At 39.2% G+C, this 21191-nt stretch overlaps 2 protein-coding genes across 5 annotated transcripts in view; one reads left to right on the forward strand and one right to left on the reverse strand.

Annotated features, from left to right (window-relative positions):
• IleRS (Isoleucyl-tRNA synthetase) overlaps positions 1 to 21191 on the reverse strand; it is a 173882-nt gene that overhangs the window by 69480 nt on the left and 83211 nt on the right. For 2 of the 4 annotated variants that reach the window (XM_067106897.1, XM_067106896.1), the window contains exon 2: positions 15545 to 15645. In XM_067106897.1, coding sequence (XP_066962998.1) covers positions 15545 to 15559 — 15 coding nt within the window. In that variant the 5' untranslated portion in view covers positions 15560 to 15645. Of the gene's footprint in view, positions 1 to 5478; positions 5623 to 15544; positions 15646 to 15937; positions 16047 to 21191 lie in introns of those variants that run through there. The other 2 variants (XM_067106895.1, XM_067106898.1) reach the window with 2 other exon arrangements.
• Positions 18793 to 21191, forward strand: part of LOC136840261 (uro-adherence factor A-like) — a 42911-nt gene continuing 40512 nt past the window's right edge. The window contains exon 1 of the mRNA XM_067106894.1: positions 18793 to 19064. The gene's annotated coding sequence lies outside the window, so the exon portion shown is untranslated. The remainder of the gene's footprint in view (positions 19065 to 21191) is intronic.

A 21191-nucleotide genomic window follows, 5' to 3' on the forward strand; every position in this document is an offset into this window, starting at 1 on the left:
TAAGTTAATAAATTAATAAATAGATAAAAATGTATTAAAATGCAAGGAGAATAGTGTTAGGGCAGTAATGAGGTGGTAAAGGGAAATACATAAAGAGGAGATTCCCCTTATTAAAACAGAAAAAAATAAATTAATAAATAGATAAAAATGTATTACAATGCAAGCAGAATAGTATTAGGGCAGTAATGCATTGCATCTTCGCCTTAACTTCTGAAGTTCTAATTACATGACATCCACTGGGAGGCTGTTCCACAGTCCAACAGTGTGAGGAATAAAGGACCTCTGGAAATGAGAAGTTTGACAGTGAGGCACATTTACTGCATATTGGTGCTGCTGTTCAGCAAAACCGGTTGTTCTTGGCAGGTAAATGGGATCAGGGATTAATTGCGAATGTGAAAGATCTCTGTTGAAATACAACTTATGAAAAAGTGACAAACAAGAGACGACTACTACAATTTTAGGAAACGGAAACCTACCACCATGAACCACTATCTAAAAGAGATAAATCTCTGGCAGCAGACATCCATACCAGAGAATTCTAGTAACATTAGCACAAAAGACCTAAAGCAGGTTGCTTTGATTTTATCACTGTTATAAATATATGAGCCCTTATGAACAATACCTAACTTTTATGCGGCATTTGCTGAAACTTTCATTAGATGTTTCTCAAAAATTATATCTCAATCAAAAGTTACACCTAGAATAGTTAAACCTTCAGGCTCATTCAGCAAAGTTCCATCCACCTGAAGGAGAGGATGGGGTAGGAAATCTGTACGAGATCTGCTAATCAATAGTGTCTTCATTTTACTGGAGTTCACCATGATATCCCACCGACTACATCATTCACTGATCTGGCCCATGTCTCGATTGAGGCTGAGGGCAGCTTCATTTCTCATAAGTGGAGACTTGACTACACCCATAAGTGGTGCATCATCGGCATACTGAACAACCTTGTTTTCCAGGCCAACCACCATATTACTTTTATACACTAAAAATAATAGTGGACCAAGAACACTACCCTGTGGAACTCCAGACAAAATAGGTCTTGGTTCACTAAAAGTCCCATCCATAGCAACTTGCTGCTGCCTACCTGTAAGGAAATCTTGAAGTAATCCTAAAACATATCCACCCACTCCAAGATTCTGAAGTTTATAAAAAAAATTTGTGCCTTGTGATTTACTAAATCAAAAGCAGCATTAAAATCTATTTGAATTACCATTCACTCAAAAACCCTATCAAGGTTCCCTTGCCAATGGTAAGTCAAGTCTAAAAGAGCATCACAGGTACCTAAATGCTTTCAATATGCATATAATGGCTATCAGCTAGCAAACCTTTAGATTCTACATACTTATACAGTAACTTGAAAATACTTACAAAGTAACTTAAAAATAAGTTCTTCAGCAACTTTGGAGAGCACAGGGAGAATAGAAATTGGTCTGTAGTTACTGCAGTCTGCAGATATGCCACTCTTTGGAACAGGCACTGTATTGCCAAGCTTGTGCTCATCCGCAGAGATACTACGTTGACATAAAAATCTATAGAATCTACTTATATTGGGGCAACACACTAGAAACTTTTTTAAAAAACAAAGGGAAGAAACCATTGGGATCTCCACCCAAGCTATCATGATTATCCAGAATTTTCTTAGCATCCCTGGAGCGAAATGCAAATTTTGTAAGAACAGGTTCAGGATGACAATTATCAGGGAAAGGGACATCCTCCGCTGATTGCTTAGCTTCAAAAGCTCAATGAAGCCGTTCAGCCTTTTCCATAGGCCAGTAACCAATCTACCATCACCTGCTAGTAGTAGTGGAATGGATGACAACCTTGACCCAAAGATAGAGGATACCAATTTGGTCCACTACAGATAAGGCTGATTAATTCCTTCAAGTTTCCTCTTTAAGGAATTATTGTAATTCTCAGCTGTATGGCAAACTCTATTTGCAGTACAGCAAGACTCTACAAAAATGGTGTAATTTTCACTTGAACAATTTTGTCTCCTAACACTGAATTTGGTCTGTTTGTCATGATAGGCGCATCTAAATGTATCATCAAACCATGGCTGGTCATTTGTCCTAAATCTGATGACCTTCCTACGGACATATCTTATTAAAATAGCCATCAGCATTTCATTTTTCTTCTTCTTGGGATCAGGATCTAATATAGCATCAGAAATATTAAGTTCCTGACAAGCTTTAATAATGCAATCCCAACTGGCTCTTGACTTTAGCCAGACCATTTTTCCAATAGCGGCATTAGAAATACACTGATTGACAGATATGTCCATCTCAATGGCACAATGATCAGAAGTGCCTATATATTCAGGCATGTCTACTAACAAAAGGTCTTTATGGAAGACACTGGGCCAAGAATAAAAAATCACAGATGGTACCCAGCAAGCACATGGAACCTAGCCTACGCTTAAGGATTAGGCCTGATGTTTCATGTAATTTTGACCATGCTTGTTTTATGCACTTGAGACCATTCCTGTTTGTATTAGTCATTCATTTTTGTTTTCTTTCCCCTAATACCCTAGTTTCCCACTAGAGTTCCCCATAGAAACATAATCACTGATGATGGAGTGGCTGCACAGTTGGGAGATGGGTAAGTGTGAGAAATCTGATCATGAAAATGGGCCAGACCTACCCTTTCCTAGAATGCATGGTCCTGACCTAACCAAACCTTACCTTCCCAACCTGGCTTAGGGTGCCATGCCCTGACCTGGCATGGGGGAGGTGGGCCTTTGCCACCTTGGACAACCCCCCAACAAAGAAACACTGACCTAACCAGAACTTGACTTCCCAACCTGATTTAGGGTGGCATCCCCCAACCTGCCCAGGGGGGGCTTGGCCACCCTGGAACCCCCAAAGTAACACTTAACATTAAGCAATGCGTGGTTCAAGACACGACGAGTAGCTTTTATTCTGCAGCAGTTTTTGCTAGTGGCAAAATGACCAATGCCTACCCCTGTTTCCCTACTCTGCATACCTATCCCTTAACCCACAAGGTGCTGCTTGTTGCTAGAATTGAAACTTTATATGTTGCACTGGGACAATGATATTAACAACACTTTATTTTCAAATATTGCGGTAAATTTAGTCCCTCCTCAAGTTCTGTTTGAGTGACGTCAACAGTCTCTCCAGCCATTCACCTCACTCTTGAACATAAAAGGGCCAGATTTCTCTTAATCATAGGTATAAAAATAGCAAAACTGTAAACCTTCCATCAGCCTGGGGGGTGGGACCGGGGAAGCTTTTGTATCCTCAAGTTGAGGAAGTCGAAGATTTTTATAAATCTTTGTTTATTTTGTGAATTTTGGAGATAATGGCTTTTGATGATGATGCTTATTCATTATCATCAAATACTGATACTGAGATAGATAATCAGCCTACAATGACAGTGACGATAGTAATATTGGTTTTAAAGTTAGTGTGCATATGACAGTTAACATACACATATACACCCATTCAACCAATTAATAACTGTTGTATTTTTTTTGTATTTTTATAAGTGTTTCTTGAATAGCTAAGGAGTAATACTGTCATGAAAAAAAATTTAAATTTTCTCATAAAATACTGCACGAAGCATTCCACAACCAAAAAGTGGTTTTTGAAAAAGTGTTTTCTTTCCAGAAGATATTCTTTTAAAAAATACAAGTTTTTAAAAGTATCTTATATTTTATTTTTTTATTATTAATATGCGACACAAGGCAATTACAACCATGTATAACATTAGATGATAAGTTAAAAAAAAAATAAGCAAGAAAAGGTAAAATTTTATAAGTTGCCAATAAGACTCCAGCCAATCATTTCTGCACGAAAAACCATTTTGGGTTTTTCAGGCAAAAATAACTAGGAAATGATAGTGCACTAAAAGAACCTTAAAATACCAATATAACTTAAACCTACGGGTGTTTCCTGGTTACAATTTTGCCGTATTAGCTATGGAGGGGGGGGGGCTGGTATTCTTACCTTATAAGTCGTAATTTTCTTAATTTTTTATTTATCATTTGCGCATAGTGTTTACAGGGTTCAAAACGTTGAGAATGAAGAGCTCTTTTAAAAAATGTAGGTTACAACTTCAGGTAAATCTAATCTGCGCCTGCTGTTGCCTTGGAAACTGGTTTTTTCTACACTATTAGGGCTCCTGATACTGGCGGTGAGTTTGTTTGTTGTCAGACAACTGTTATTTACCCCCTAACTCTACTCAACAGTAAAGGGGGACTGTGGGAATTCAGGGGTTTTGGGTGGGGGAGAACACAGAAATGGAGCGGACATGTTTACGTTGGGGAGGTGCCCTCCAGAAGGGAAAAACGAGAGGGAGCCATTCACCAACAGCAGGGAGTTCAATACATTTCGCCGTGTTTAGTACTGGCATCAGGGGGATGGTATGTCCCTTCGCCGTGTTCAGTACTGGGCCGGGGGGTTACCGATATGTTAACAAGATATTGCACTTGCCAGATGGGATATGAACCGTTCCAAACAGATGTACCTGCGCTCTGTCTTGTGAAGATCATGTATGGAAACCCCTTGTTGGATGGACTTCAGGGGTTAATTACAGGTTAATTACATTTGTGCAACAAAAATTGAAGAAAAATCCATAATTTGCAACCAAAAAACGGTAGATCTAAGTAGTACCTCTGCAGCAGGGATTTCTACTAGAGTTTTCTACAGTTTTTTGGTTGCAAATTGTGGATTTACCATCAATTTTTTGTCACACAAATGTAATTAACCTGTAATTAACCCCTGAAGTCCATCCAACAAGGGGTTTCCATACACGATCTTCACAAGAGAGAGTACGGGTACATCTGTTTGGAACTGTTCATACCCTGTCCGGCAAGTGCAAGAACTTAACGTATGGGTACCCCCGCCCCAGGCCCAGTACTAAACACGGCGAAGGGACATTCCATTTGGCCGACAACAAACAAATGCACCGCCAGTATCAGAGGCCCTAAACGTGTAGAAAAAACCAGTAGACAAAGTAAAGTTAGAAGGAAATCACCGCCGCGGAGCTACTACTTAGTTCTACCCAATTTCACAGCGTGTGTTGGAAACTTATAAAACGATACCCAAGAAAATATTGGTTCAACTACTGAATGCATAATATTGCCGCCGTCCTTAAGTGGCATCCCCCTGGCATCTCTAGGGTTAAGGTTTCCTCCCAAACTTGTGAGCGGGAGTAAACGATGCCTCAACCATGGTCACCCTATTATGGGCACTAAAACTAATCTAACCTACGTGAAATATTATTTGATATTCCCCATTTGGGCCATAAAGGATTGTCAACATGCAACTCCCTAGCCTAGGATACAAGTTGACAGCCCAGGCCATACCCTACCCTAAGCCCCATTCGTGACTGGACAACTGGCAGGGTAAAATTAAGCTTAACCCGTTTCATTTAAAACCACTCTTTCTGGAAATCAATGCAGTTCGAGTCTTACTATCAAAACACTTATAATATGGTAAAATCTTCACTTACTTTTAATTAAAAACGTTACCGGATGTTGAAATTACATGTGGCTAGCTAGACACAGGGTCACGACCGTAGCCGTGAGGACTCCACCGTTCACTATGACAAATATCTTTGAGCGAGGTAGAATGTTTCGCATGAGGTTTCTCAGTATTGCTACCAAATTCTTATCGTCCACCAATTTATTTGACGTTATTTTCAATAAAATCAATTATTATAAATTTTATATCAGCCAAATTTTAGTTCTATTTGGCACAAAATTAAAAATCTAAAAGGTCAAGCTATTGCTGAAAGACTCATGACAACACGTAAAATATCACAGACTGGCAACACTCCATTATTATGACAGGTGTACACGGTATTACATCAGACAGTGTCATGCATTTCATTTTATGGGTCTATCACTGGTTTATCCTACTGAGGTTAACAGAGAGTACAGCTAAACCAACCTAAAATCGATATGAGGAAAGTCATTTATTTTTTTATTTTATTTTAGGCAACGCCCTTCACATGAGAGGTTCATGTCGGAATAATTCATATTACAATCTTCATTCCCATTTCTTTGCATATTTATACATAGCTCTTCTCTGTTTGTGGTGAAACTGCAATACAAACTAAAGCTAAACAAAGTCCCGTAAATTACAAACAAACTATATAGCCTGTTCGACGACGGGTTAAACAGTGTAATTACCCTTCGATGCTTATTAACACTTGTCTGTACTTTCAGGAGCTGAATAACGCGTCTGTAAAACGAGTACAGAATATCCAAGGATGAAATACATCAATTCACCACCTTTGTCTGTATTCTGTTATTATCTATAAAACGAGTAAAAATAACCAAACATGAAATATATTCATTCACCGGCGTTACCTGTATTATGTTATTATCAACTTACAACGTTTTACAAGCAGCAGCTCAATATGTTCATTTCTTTTTTAATATTTTTAGTTTTAACTTTGAGTGTAACTTTTCTTTAGAGTAATATTTAACTACCGAATCTTCCCTTCCTAAGCAGTGGGATGGAGACTTCTACAGAAGCGTTAGTATAAACAGCGGCTAACAGAGCTTAAGTAGAGAGGTGCATTGGTCACAATGTTTCGTAAAAAATAAGTGGAGAAGAGCACAAACTTGAAGAAATCGTTAAAATAAAGGAAAGGAACACACAGAATGGGAAAAGTAGGATATTCATAGAAACTTCACTTCCTGGGCATGCAGAGTTACTGCATAATTTGAGGGAGGGAAGAACTTAATCAAGTAGTAGTATCGCTGAATGTAAACTCTGAAAGCGGATTAACCAACAAGCTACGTTTATTTTAGGGTCATCCATGCAGTGTTAAAACCCCATTTTATTCTTACGGGGCAAGGGTCACCGTCAAGGACATTATGAGACCCTGTCAGTAATTCACACTATCTTAGTTTAACAAGCAAATTTAAATGCTCATACACATTGCCATTCAGGCGAGTACGTTGTGACTGAAGTTGTTCTTCAAGGCAATAAAATACTATAAGGAATGAATAACTTAAATATGAATACTCTACCAGTCTATGGAGTACCTACTATGGGTTTCACAGACAGTGCAAATGCGATTTTTTGCAACTATTCTGTAACGAACACTCGTATCAGTACGAGATTTTGCTATAGTGTATTACACCCAGTGAGGAAATTTATAGGAGTATCATGAATCATTAATTGTTAATTATAAAGACACTTGCCCCAATACCAAAGGGCAAAGTCTCAATCAGCCAGTCACAAAAACGAACAACCATATACAAAAGCTCCGCCTCCACCCCCCCCACTCATAACCCTTTCTTCCCTCACCTGCCCTCCCCCCCCTTCAAAAAACCCCACACTCTCTCTTTCTCTCTCTCTTTTTCTCTCTCGAATAATGAAAGTAGTTTAAGTTTCAACTTATTTTGTATGATTTTTAATATCAATATATATAATATATCTATCTATTTATCTATCTATCTATCTATCTATCTATCTACCTAATTATAATTTATATTGTTGTAGCTATGTAACGATTCAATCGATTTCGTTACAACAAATTTGTATCAGATGACTGATTTCTTTTTGCATTGATTTTTTCTCATTTCTTTCTCTCCTGTACTCTCTTTCTCTCATGATAGTCACCCGTTAAAGGTGTAAATAATTATTAGATTGAGATCTATCTGCTACTAGGTTTTGGAGATCAGCGTTTGGATGTAATGGAAAAATAACTGATATCGGAAAATGACTGTCATGTATCTGGAAGTTTGCATACAACCCTATCAACAGGCCAAATCAACTAGAGGAAACCGCATTGTAGCATTTTCTACTCAGGACGGAAGATTAGCCATCTATAAATACAGTTAAAAGTATTTCAAAGAAAACGCCAAGGGACGCCCTGAGCTTGAAGATTTTAGTGATGGACACCTCGGAACATAACTGTCCGTATGACTTCAGATAATGAGTTTGCCACCCAACTAATCAACATTTTTTGCAATAAAGATGAAAGCTAAGCACATACCTTATATGGATTCGTTTGAATAGGTAACTGTGTTATTTGAACAGCTAGTTATTCTATGATTACAAATAAATATTGACACTTTCCGGCAGGACATTCATCAGAGTTAAAGCTCTTGATTATACTGATTACGTATTTTCAAGTCATGGATTTTAAAATTTTATTCTATATGATACATATCTATATAAATCCATTTTTTACCATTCATAACACAGAATACAGGCCTTAGGACCACTACAAGGAAGATGAATTGCAAGCAGCCTTGAGGATGAAAGATGGGAATTTCGAACTGCCCTGCATCTTGAACCTCTGTTGGCATATTTTGATCGACAGGACTACTAAGCGTCACAAGCCCACCATTATTTCTTGAAAAATGGACAGTTTTTCTGGCGAAGAGCCCAGTGTGAAACTTCAATACACATCCATACATCCCAAGTTTGTTGCCTGAACAAAGATGCATGGTTCAAACTCTCGCATCCCTGGCACAGAACCTTAAGGAAGAAAAATTGTAATCATCCTTTGTCTGAAAGGTACCATCAAAAGATTTCTTAATGGCGCTTACTCAAAAAAATGGGAATCGAGTATAAGACCACTATAGTTTTGCAAGATGTATGTCAGGAAGGAGTTTTTATTGACATCATCTTCTTTAATAAACGATTTAAAAAAAACTATATATACACTTCATTTCAGGACCTTCAAAATACACAGGGTTTTTGACGGCAGGTTGGTGGTTTTGTACCATATGGATGAAACGTGGTTTTTGTCCAGAATGAGTCATAACATGGAATGGGGTGGATACCACACAGCCAAATACCAGTGCCAATTACCTGCCCTCCCCCTTTCAGGTGCCACCAGGAGAGGGGGGGTAGTTTGGTTTCAACTTATTTTGTATGATTTTTTTATTGAGGGCTCTATCTTCCTCTGCTTCTATCTGCTAAAAATACCAGCGGCGACTACCGATTCAATCGAGAAATGAATGGCTGAAATGTTCTTTTGCATTGGCTAACAACTCAGCTCCTGCCATACCATTAGTAAATAATGAGTTGAAGAGAGCCGTTGTCCCACCACTGCTACCAGGAAATCTGACCTCAATGAATGGTTACAGCTTCAGAAATATATCCTTCCAGGGCATTAGCATGCTACAAAACCTTGAACTCCTCTAACATAACTGCCGTCAAAATTTGCCAGAGCCTGAGTTTTTTAATAAAGAGAAGATAACACCATTCGGGAATGGGTCACGAAATCGTCCGTAAATGCCGCCCGGACATCCCAAAAGCCCAATGCAATCGAGCAGGTGTTAAGACACATGAAACGATACGTGCGCTCCTCACTTCAACGTTTCACCTGAGCAGACCTGCAGGCCAGATTGGAGGAAGCAAGGCTCTTTGTCACTGGCGATGTTTGTTGCCAGAGCAGTCTTGTACTCTCGCATATACGGCTCTGGGCAGGGGCAGTACGTCGATCACGAGCTTTTGAGGACAGTTATCGTTCAACAGATAACATGCATGACAGTATTGATCCTGTCATTATTAGTCTTGGCAGTGACACTGACGATGAAGTTGACTTGCACTTAGAAAGCGATGAAGACTAAAAAATAAAAAAAATGGGTGGAAAAAATAAAAGAAAATTAGCCGTCAAAGAAAATTAAATATGAAGGATTATACCCTCCTTCCTCATTCTAAAAATCCAGCGTTATCGATTGAAACAAATATTCAATCAAAACCAATTCAGACCATAGTTACAGAGCGTTATACCACTGGGTTTCATGGGGGAAAGGGTGGCAGCATTGCTACAAAACCTGAATATATATGATATTAGGTGAAATAAAAATTTTGTTTCTCATTTCTGCCGCCCGCATGAATACCTATCATCTACGCTCATACCCAAGTTTCACCTGAAAAAGCCAATTGATATAATGGCGATGTACAATTCGCATATTGTTTCAAAGACATTATATTATGATTTATGTATGACATGACATATATATATATTGCATATATAAGAAATAAATAAAAAATAAAAATAAAAAAAAGCTATATAAAATTAAATATATAGGATTATATATATATCCCGTTATATAAACAAATATAATATAACCAATGTATGTATATTATATTTTCATATTGATATATATATGATATATGAAATATAAATTTTGTTTCTCATTTCCTATATATATATATATATATATATATATAATATAATATATATTCAAAGACATTATATATGATTTATATATATATATATATATATATATATATATATATATATATATATATATATATATATATATATATTGCTATTTAGCAAACACTTAAATTTAAGAAGCATAGGGGCAAAAGGAAAAAATGGTTAAGCCTCTGTACCACTCCCCACATTTGTAGAAACTGACAGAAAGGCAGAGAGAGAGAGAGAGAGAGAGAGAGAGAGAGAGAGAGAGAGAGAGAGAGAGAGAGAGAGAGAGAGGGAGAGAGAGAGAGAGCAAATCAGTGTATAAATAGATCAGTTAACTGGAGGGTAACAACCAGTGAATCGTTACATTTATACAACAATGTCAATTATTATTAGATAGATATACAAAATTCGTAAAAAATATGTTTAAATCAAAGCAACTTTCAGAGAGAGAGAGAGAGAGAAGGAAGGACGTAGGGCAGGTGAGGGAAGAAAGGAGAGGGTAGGAAGAAGAAGGGGGTTGGAGGTGAAGGGGGATGGTAGGTAGGCGCAGCTTTTCTAAGCTGGTGTTCGTTTTCTTGCTTGGCTAATTTGTTTTGCCTCTTAGTATAGGTACAAAAGTCTTTATTATTTACAATAAATGATTCATGATACTCCTATAAATTTCCTCACTGGGTATAATACACTATAGCAAAATCTCGTACTGATACGAGTGTTCGTTACAGAATAATTGCAAAAAATCTCACTTGCACTGTCTGTGAAACCCATAGAGGGGCAAAACTGAGCTGTGAGACGGCGAACAGTTCATGGTATACAGTAAAGAAAAAAAATCCCTTATATCCGACTTATTACAGGACCCGAGACACCCCTGCAATTCATTATATATAAATGTACCACATAATCCAGGGCTCAGTGCAAAGCCTTTACTACCCTGAGGAGGTATAGTAATGTCTGTAACTTTCCTTGCAACCATAAGACCCAGATCTTGAGCCTTGAGGGGGGGAATTCTTGGAAGTCTCCAGGTCTTAATGTTGTTCTCATAAGGACATGAGGTTCTCTTCAGTTCCCATCTATGTGAACTGTCATCATGTTTCCACGAGTAGTAGCTCCCTCCCAGAAAGTGACCTGAGTTATATTTTTCCAGCTCATCGAAAGACTTTTACTACAGAGGATGTCCTCAGTGAAGGAATCTTTCTCCATTAGGGTTTCCCCTGAATTATTGGTTTTTAGAAAATCATCAGCACAGGAGCATGGTTAGAAGGATTAGGCCAAAGGATGTGGGGTGTTGCTCCAGGTGAAATTAAATCTTAGGATTCAAGAGGAAGATGAAGTCACGCTGAGCAAGATGACTTGCAAGTGTTTTTCAGCTTCGTGCACTGAATATAACATACTCGGGCTTGGTAGCTGAGTCCTTGAACAGGTGGTGGTGTGTCAAATAGTGATGTTGACCATTGCTGTGTTCCGCAGGTTTAATCACCTTGAAGAAATCAAATCCAGTTAGCCATAATGTCCGCCCTATATCACCCTCCTGAACGCTTCTGACTTGGTTGAGAATGCCCTCTTCAGGGAGAGATTTATATTACCACTTTTTGGTAATCAGGCAAGTGGTTTCTCATTTCTCTTGAAGGGAACAGTGATGAAATGTTGTAGCCCTTCTCTTACAGTGTTTCTCTTACAGTGTTCTGACAGAACAGGTCCAGTGTCTTTTCATCTAGATGCAAACGTTATTCTGGACAATGCAATGGACATTTGAAATAGCCCTCTCGCACAAGACAGGCATAAGTGGGCGTAGGTCTAAACGGGGAGAGGCATAAATATGCTGGCCTTTGCCTCAGTTTACAGAGAGATGACTGCTTTTGCTCATTGCTGCGAGTGTAATAGGAGTTAGAAAGTCAGCATCAACCTGATAACCAATGCCAACTGAGGTGATCTAGATACCAGCCAAGGGTATTAAGGCTTGCAAGCACTGGTGACTTTATTTGGCCGTGCCCTGCCAACAAAAGAAGTCATCTCTGGACTAAACACAGCACTTCTGGCATGGTTTTTTTTGTTTTGTTTTGTTTCGTTAATCCTGGTGATTTATGGATTAACTATGGCCACAATTTCTTATACAAAAAGCCACTAACTAATTAGATACGGTGTTCAAGTTCTGGCTTCATTCTCTCATGAGAGGTTAGAAATTGTCTCATTAGCACAGTTCTCACACCCCCAACCTCTGATGACTAACAGAGTAACTACTGCCATGCCTACTACTATAAGATGACTGGTTAAGGAAACCATCAAAGAGTGTCAGCAGATGAACACAAATGCCATAAACCACCTCCATCATTGCTAATGTCCAGATTTCCTTCCTTGGTGCTGATTTCCCTGCACACCTCAGCTTGCTGGTGGAAATTGACAATCTTTGCCTTCGGGACCTGTCCTCCTTCTAGATGGCACCACTAACCACCAGACCCATGTAGCCCTCCCTCTCTTCAGCGAGGCAAATTGACAATCTTTGCCTTCGGGACCTGTCCTCCTTCTAGATGGCACCACTAACTACCAGACCCATGTAGCCCTCCCTCTCTTCAGCGAGGCCCACAGACCTAAATTTATATCCCTCCTACAGGAATTCCACAGTGTATTTAAGCTCAAACTCACAAAGACCCCTGGGATAACAATGAAGCAAGGCATGTACCTCATATAGATTGTACAACAACCCCCAACTGCCCCAGTTCACTCCAGATTCTGCCACCTGCCCCAAGGGAAACTGCTGCAGCAAAGAAGGCCTTCAAGAAAATGGAATGGATGGGCCATTGCCCTTGAGCCTCCCCACTCCATATGCCAAAGAAACTGGATGGCTCTTGGCACTCCTGCGAAGACTGCGGGTGTCTCAACCTACAAAAACAAAAAAAAAAAACCCACCTCTACCCATTTCCCAGTATGGCTGACATCACCTCCATCCTGGTGAAGGGCTACTTCCAGGTTTCAGTCCACCACAAGGATGTCCTGAAGATGGCAATAATCACACCTTTCAGAGCTTACCATCCAACTACTCTATGCTCAGCCTTTGAAAGTCAGGGGCCACGTTCCACAGACTGATGGACAACATTCTAAGGGACCCTTTCTTTTTATCTGCTGCAATGATGACATCCTCACTTTCTCCAAGAACTGGAAAGACCACCAAACCATATCAGACCCGTACTGTCCTTACTTCAAGATAACAGCTTTGTGGTACACCAAAACAAATTCACCATCAGGGCATCCTCTATCGAACTCCTGGGTTATCACGCCTTAGCACGTAGCATCTAGCCCCCTACACTCCAAAGCATCAGCTGTTAGGAAATACCAAACTCCAACCACCATACTACAGAAATTCATATGAATGGTGAACTGCCACCACCAACTCCCCAAGTACATTACAAAAATCATGACCCCCCTTACAATGACCTCGATAGAAGCAGCAAGACTCTCAAATGGGATATCCTGGCAAACATCACCACTCTAGTATTCCCCAATACCCACAACTTTAATGAAAATAAGATAGAACCCCATGCTAAAATGAATAAAAAATTCAAATAGTTTTCAGAGAACAAATGGCTTCATGGGTGTAAGGGAGAGACGGAGATGAGGGCAAAGCAATGGTGTGGCAGATAGCTAAAGGAATGAGAAAGAGAAACACAAAGAAAAATTCTAGATCACTGGTAAATATCAATCAAATGGACTAAGAGAAAAAATATGTGTATTCAAAAGTTGGAGAGCCACTAATTTAAATGGTCACTGAGCACAATGGCATCTTAGCAAGGTAAGATGAAAATTAGAAAAAAATACAGCTCGGAGTAAGAATCAGCTTTCACAACCATTAAAATAACTGCAGATGTTATCTGCAGAGAATGAATGAAAGGGTGCTCGTCTGGAGGACATAATGTGGGCTGCAAAATGTCGCTTACAAACAACAAAAACACAGACTGCACTGTAAGACTAACTCCTGGCACTGCGTTCATAGGAATTCCGTCAAAAACTGCAAGTATCCATAAGCAGTTATGGTAAAGAAGAAGGGAGAACGGAAATGGAAACATAAATGTACAGTACGTCATACACCCAAACTAAAGAATGGAGCACAGTAACTAACGATTTTCGAACTGTATGGGAATTGTACTTTTGTTTTGAGTCAACGAGGTCTCCTTATACTATAGGAAATACTCCTGGCATAGCACAGTAAAAAAAAAAAAATCCTTAAAAACTCACCCTACCACCTATACGGTGATCATGAGGGTCGACAGGTGTAGGGAGACAGGAAACATACTAATTAGAAGGTCTCGATAATTATTTTTTGAGAAGAAAGAGAAGGCAAAACAGCAAGAAAACAAAAGCTGGTGAAACTTAAATAATTCTGAATCAAGGAGAGGCTCAACCTCAGCTGACCGGAGGCCGTAACAAAGGCAAGTAACAATGAAAAATCCTAAGGAAAACCTAGATAGTTTTGAATAAAAAACAAAGAGAATGTAGGATATTACACAAGAATAAAGTGGCACAACTTTGCGTGACAACTAGTTAGTAATCACAAAACATAGTTGGGTACTTCTGCAGGAACAAATACGCCTACATACTAGCCTAGGTCTTGTCTTTTGTTCAATGATTGCCATGCACTGCAGCCGATGACAAATTAAGCATTTAAAAAAGACAGGTTTAAAGAAAGACAACTAACCTGCTCCCCCTTTACTAATGACTAATATTTTGCCTCTTAAGGCCTCGAAAGTCTTATGCTTCCTTTGACCTAACACTTAACTAAACCTACAAGAAAAGAAAATTGTCTCATCCCAGTGAGCACCACCAAATTGTGCTGTATCTGTTGCACAGTGAAGTAGAGAATTCTTGCTATATTAAAAGATGAGGAGACTGGCAGATACCAGGTCATTTGTCTGGTATTACTGAGAATTTTTGTATGACTTCGTTTCTGCCAATGTACGAGAGACCCTTATGACAGCCATATTGTTGTGGGGAGAGGTGGCAGGCCGGTTGAGTGTCTCCGTTATAGATACCTGTTGTTCAGTACATGTGCAATCTGCTGTTTGACAGAGAACAAAGACGAGATTAGTTCACATGGGCCAGTTCCAATGAACAACAATTGGTCAAAGCTACAGAGATTGCATTTTGTCCGAAGGGTGACAGTTAATAATAAAAATTAATGAGTCTGTTATTAAATTCCATGTATCATTGCAGCTGTAACAGCTGAAGGAGAGGGGTACGTTGGGCAAAAAGTTTAGCTAAGAATAAGTTTTGAATAGTAAAAAAAAAAATATTAATTTATAACCTTAAAAAAAAGGACAACTAGAAAGAAAACATAGGCCCTGCATAGAGCATTGATTATGATCCATACTTTTGTAGATACGGTAAAAGAAAGCACCTAACTCACCTTCAGTGCCAACATTCGCTTGACCTCATATACCACAAATCCGTCCAGATGCCACCTTCATTCATCATGGATGTACTTTCTCGATGCCGTCCAGTATCAGCCTGTAAACAGAATATCTCAAATGAAGGCTGCCTTGTGGCACTTTTGCTATACCATATCTAAGAGTGAATTGACAAGCCCCTGGCAGGGCAACAACTCAGTTTATTGAAGAGGGACATAATTTTAAAAATCCACAGTTACGCCAGAGACTGCCTTTTGTCATTTGCCATAAAAAAGTAAAACGATAGTTTCTAACTGCTGCCATACGAGTAGGCTACTGTTTGTTCTCTATCGATAGGACCTTTAACACCACAACAAACGCTTCATAAGTGAGTGAATACCGGCTGTAGTTACCTCCTTCTCGTATTGTGAGCACATCTCCGTATTGCACCTGAAGTTGTCTGATAATATATGTTCGAAAAAAGTGGTATCATGAAGTGCTAAACATCTTATTACGTGAATTCTGGAAGACAAAGAAAAGACCCATTTTCTCAACAATGTCTGTTTTAAGTTTATTAAACAAATATGATATAGCACAATTTTCCAATAAACTGTGAATTAAATAAAAATAAATGACAGTAAATTTTATATACGTAAGGTGAAAAGAGGACGTGCACCAAAACCAGGGGAAATTTACAGATTAAACTCTTCCATTTCCACAATAGTTCCATGGCATCTAGCAAATACACAAAATGCACTCGCGGGAAAAGTGGAAGAAAAATCAGAGTTCACCGAGGCCGAGCTTTCGTCTGTTGCTCAGGTCATTATCACAGTAAAAGAAAGGACAAAAGGTGCAATATCGTTTCATTTCATTCATCTTTTAAAAGGTTAAATTCATTAACAAGCATAAAGACTAACTACCTATTTGCTGGTTGTATATAAGTAGGTATTACAGCAAACAGGCATTTATTATTTAAAGTAATTCATAGATTAAGAAATGAGTGCATTAATTAATAGAAGTTTTGATATGAGTAAATTTTAGAATATTAAACAATGAAAGGTGAACCTATGATTCCCACATAAAAACAACGTAAAAATTAGACCTCTGTAAGAAGCAAATTGAGGAAAAGCAATTATGATCCTTACAAAACGCGATGGACTAATGAAGAGATTACTAATACACTTCGATTGCAACAAAATGTTTTAATCGAAATGTATTAGTCAATAACAAAAACGATTCTTCTCTCGGTCTCTGTAACTCAAATAAAAAGAGATTCCTTTAAAGAGATCTTATTGATGTCGGAAGAACATTGTAGTGAAATGATATCACATGACGTCCTGGACGATAATCTTAGATTTTGCGGTCGGGGAAGGAGGGGAAAGATGGCGGGGTCCAGGAAGGACACAGAAGACATAAACACACTCACACACAGACGTAATGGAATGGAATATAAAATTTAGGCCAAAGACCATGCGTTGGGACCTAAGAAGTCATTTAGAGCTGAAAGGAAACAAAGTAAAAAGGTTTTAAAGGTTAACAGGAGGAAAACCTCGTAGTTGCACCATGAAACAATTATTAAGAGAGGGTGGAAAGTAAGTTGGAAGAAAGAGAATGTGAACGGAGGCATAGTAAAAGAAATGAGAGGGGGTCGCAGCTAGGGGCCAAAGGGACGCTGCAAAGACCCTTAAGCAATTCATACAGTGCACAGCGTGAGGTGCACTGACAGCACTACCCCATACGAGGACACAAAGACGGAGAGCATTCGAGTATCTCATGAATGGTTTCAACCAAACAGGATGAAGAGTACCTCGTCGAGGTCCTCTAAAACAGAGTCGTACTGAACTTTAAGGAACGCACTCCTCTTATCTTCTCCTCATCTGGCTCGAAAATCGAACGTAGATCCCTCATTGTGTGAGCTAGTGAAATACCAGGACGCCATGATGCCATACGGAGAACCTTTGAAAGGGAAACCAAGTTGGAAGGATATAGCCTTGTACCCCAAGAGAGAGAGATTCCTCATTAATTTGTGTCTGTGTTGTTCCCAATTGTGTTGTCTCTTGCACCTTAAACCTTCACGACTAATAGTAGCCTGTGGACCAGGAAAACATCAAAGAGAATAATATAGCTAAGATAAGGATGACAGAGAGAGAGAGAGAGAGAGAGAGAGAGAGAGAGAGAGAGAGAGAGAGAGAGAGAGAGAGAGAGAGAGAGAGAGAGAACTAGAATGATGATATATAAGAATAAAATAACAGCTGATGTGGATTATAATACAGTTCATCTAAATGTAGTATTGTAAGAACTGACGCTCCTTTCGGGAAACCCGTTTCCCATCCCTCTTAGGCGGCAGGGGTTGGAGTTAGGTTAAAGGAAACTACTCCGAAGACCCTTTAAGGTAACAGGGGTCGGGACAGAGCGTGAAATCTAATGGGTGGCAAATAACGCCGAGTGCCCCACAAGTGGAAGCTTGACCCTTCGAGACTTTGCCACTCAGGACGGCTTCGTGTCACCCGTTTAACATCTGCTGCCAGGCTTTGGAAGTCTCCTTCCGCTTTCTTATTTCCTGATTCGTACAATCTTTCTTCCTGAACAATGGGGCTACTCATTTTTATGAGGTTAAGCCCACTTTTTTTACTTGCCACTCCTTTAATTTCATCGGGCCTGAGCTACAAGTGCGACATAGGGTTCCTTCCATCGGGCACAGCATTAAAAAAAAGTTAGACAGACCTTGAGGAATAAAGGGTAAAAATCCCATGAAGAAATTCGCCATGGAACCTTGATCACATATGGTAAGGGAATGTCAGCCGCGAACACTTTTGGTACTTAGGAGTTGACAACATTTTTATCTGTAGTTGATGAAAAAACAACTGGATTGTGACAAAGGCAGTGTTATTTTTGCTTTATTTCTATTGCAAGTATCATGTATTGACTTTAACATTTGCTGTACGGAGCCCGTTTTTATGTTACAAAAAATCTAAATCATTATGCAAACACAGAATAGAAAGCAGACTTGAACATTATTCTTATCATTAATTCAAGGACGCTCGCTGAACGGTCAAAGTGGTCAAAGGGAAAGTATATCTAATAACAGACAAAATTTGTTACACCTCATATGTAGGAGACAATAGGACGGGCAACCCAGTCTCACACCCTAGCCAAAGCCAAAGTAAACAAGAGCGAGAAGAGGAAAGACCACCTCCTCTGGAGGAAGGAATATAATAAGGACGAAACGCTGAACCAACAGGAAATTTTCAAAGCTTGACATGTCGGGGAGTAACAATGTCATACCCACCGTCACGGGGCATCCACAAAAGATCTAACATGAAACGTTCACGAATCAGGAAAAGCTGATCTATGAATTCACGCGTCGGTAGGTTGGAGGTCTCATTGTCCCCCTCAATGTATTGCAGGGCCGAACTGGTAAGGGCAAGTCAGGATACGGTAGGGTAGGCTTTCTGTCCCGACTCCCGAAAGGAGGGCAGGGCAGTCTCTCTTTAGCTGTGGTGCAGGTCCCATACAACGCCTCCAGTCCGTCCAAGTCAGGTAAATAAGCTCCTTCCAAACAATTCTACTGTATATATTCGTATGTTAAAGGTGTCCAACTGCGGGAAATACGTAGTTTCAACGGGTACTTCTCAGGTGGATGCTAGTTCTTATTGGTTCTCGCCAATGGCGTGGCTCCCGAAATGAAGTTCCCCTGGATTGTCGATACCAGAAAAATCGTTTCTCCGTCTATTCTCGCGCGACGTTTTCGATTGATTTAAAGGTCAGTGACTGCGTGATTTAACACTATAAAATAACATCAAAACAACTAATATGTTTGACGACGCAGATCAAGCGGGAAGGCGGCCACACAGCCTAAACACACACATACACGCAATGATACGTATTTATGTGTTTGTGTATACACGTATGTATATATGTAAGCCTTCTATTCTTTTAAAAACACGTATTTAAGTAAACAGATTATGGAATATAGTGCAACTCTCTCTCTCTCTCTCTCTCTCTCTCTGGAGCTTAACACTGATAGCCTTTAAGCATCGTGGTAAGACTCCAGTCATTCTCGTGACAAAACTGGAGAAAATCATAAAAGGTTTAGTTTGCTTTGTAGCTTAATGTGGTTCTTCTTTGTGCATATGTTTAACTTATTTCAAAATATCACACTACAACTTTCGTCCTGGGTTGGGTTTGTCTAGAAAAAAAACTGAACTTCATCCACATTTTTCTCAGGGTTCAGTTTTTACATTAAAATAATATGCTTCATTTACTTTGCCTTCTACGATTACTTTCATTCTGCTTACCTGGAAAAGACTCCCCAAAGCTCACAGGTCCGTATTTTCATTACTTACAACATTTTCTTCATTGCCGCTCTTCCTGGCGTCCTGTTTTATGACTGATACGCCTACAGATTTTTCTGTCCTATTTAGTTCACTAACATCAGATGTGCACATCTCGAGTGCTGTTGAACTGCAAGGCAGATAGGTCATCTGGTAGGATGCAATAGCCACTTGCGACATTCTAACTGGGACAATTAGTTCCATATATATAGTCTAATTCCCGAATGCTGAATAAACCCTGAGGGCTGAAGACTTCCACAACGTAAAAATCTCACTGGGTACAACAAACCCCCTAGCAGTATCCCAACGTCTTTCCATGAACAGCTATTCTCCGTCATACTACATTTAAGCCACAGTGTTTTCTGCGGGGGATCTCTCTCCTTTTTCTAAACATTTGAGAGTTACATACTTTTTTCACCCACCTCTCGACTCTCGTCCCCTCACTCCTCTACATGACCCAACAGCCTAAAATACTCAGATCTATCTTTATTTCCTCGGTGTTTTTGTTTCAACACATCACCTCATCTCTCCATTTTACAGGCTTTCAAATCTCCCGACTCTACATATACTTGGTAAAGTTCTCTTTCATTCAAAACAAACAACCACACATTATTTTCGCAGAATACAGTTGGCTCAGCAATCCCTGGGTACATTACAACCTATACAATCCACAGTTCCCGCATTTTCTTTGCCTCATGTACTTCGTGTCCCACTGTCTTGATTTCAACATCTTATACATTAATTTCCTGATCAAATGTACGCCTTCATTATTTACGTTCTCTGAGGAAGCAAACTGTAAATCCTTTTTCTTTTTGCGAATTAACAAAACAAATCAGGGGACCATTCCCTAAACTACCTGTATATGAATAACAAAGAAATCTAACCGTATATGTTTATACGCAGTTAAAGACATTTTGAAGTCTTAATTAGGTTGCATCGTTTGCATAATCGTAACTGCATCAGAAAAGAAGTGGGAATAATAATAATAATTGTTTTCCCAAGAGATACAAAAAAGAATCTAAGCGAAGTGCCTACAATCCCAGTTGCATTAAGATTGCATTTAATGCTCACCTCTGAATTGCCCAGTCTTATGATTTTACAGGAAAACATCCATGTTAATGGTACGAGATAGTTAAATGAACGAAAGAATATTGTAAGTAGAATTAGAATAGTTAAGGACTTTTTTCACCATTAAATCCTCGTGTAAACAAGGTGTGATTTGGTTTTTCCTTTCGTCACATCAGACTTTGACAGTCGTTCAGCAGAATATTTTACTTATGTAGGCTATATAAGAGAGAGAGAGAGAGAGAGAGAGAGAGAGAGAGAGAGAGAG

This window comes from Macrobrachium rosenbergii, chromosome 7 (assembly GCF_040412425.1).
Source record: "Macrobrachium rosenbergii isolate ZJJX-2024 chromosome 7, ASM4041242v1, whole genome shotgun sequence".
Taxonomy (NCBI): Eukaryota; Metazoa; Arthropoda; class Malacostraca; order Decapoda; family Palaemonidae; genus Macrobrachium; species Macrobrachium rosenbergii.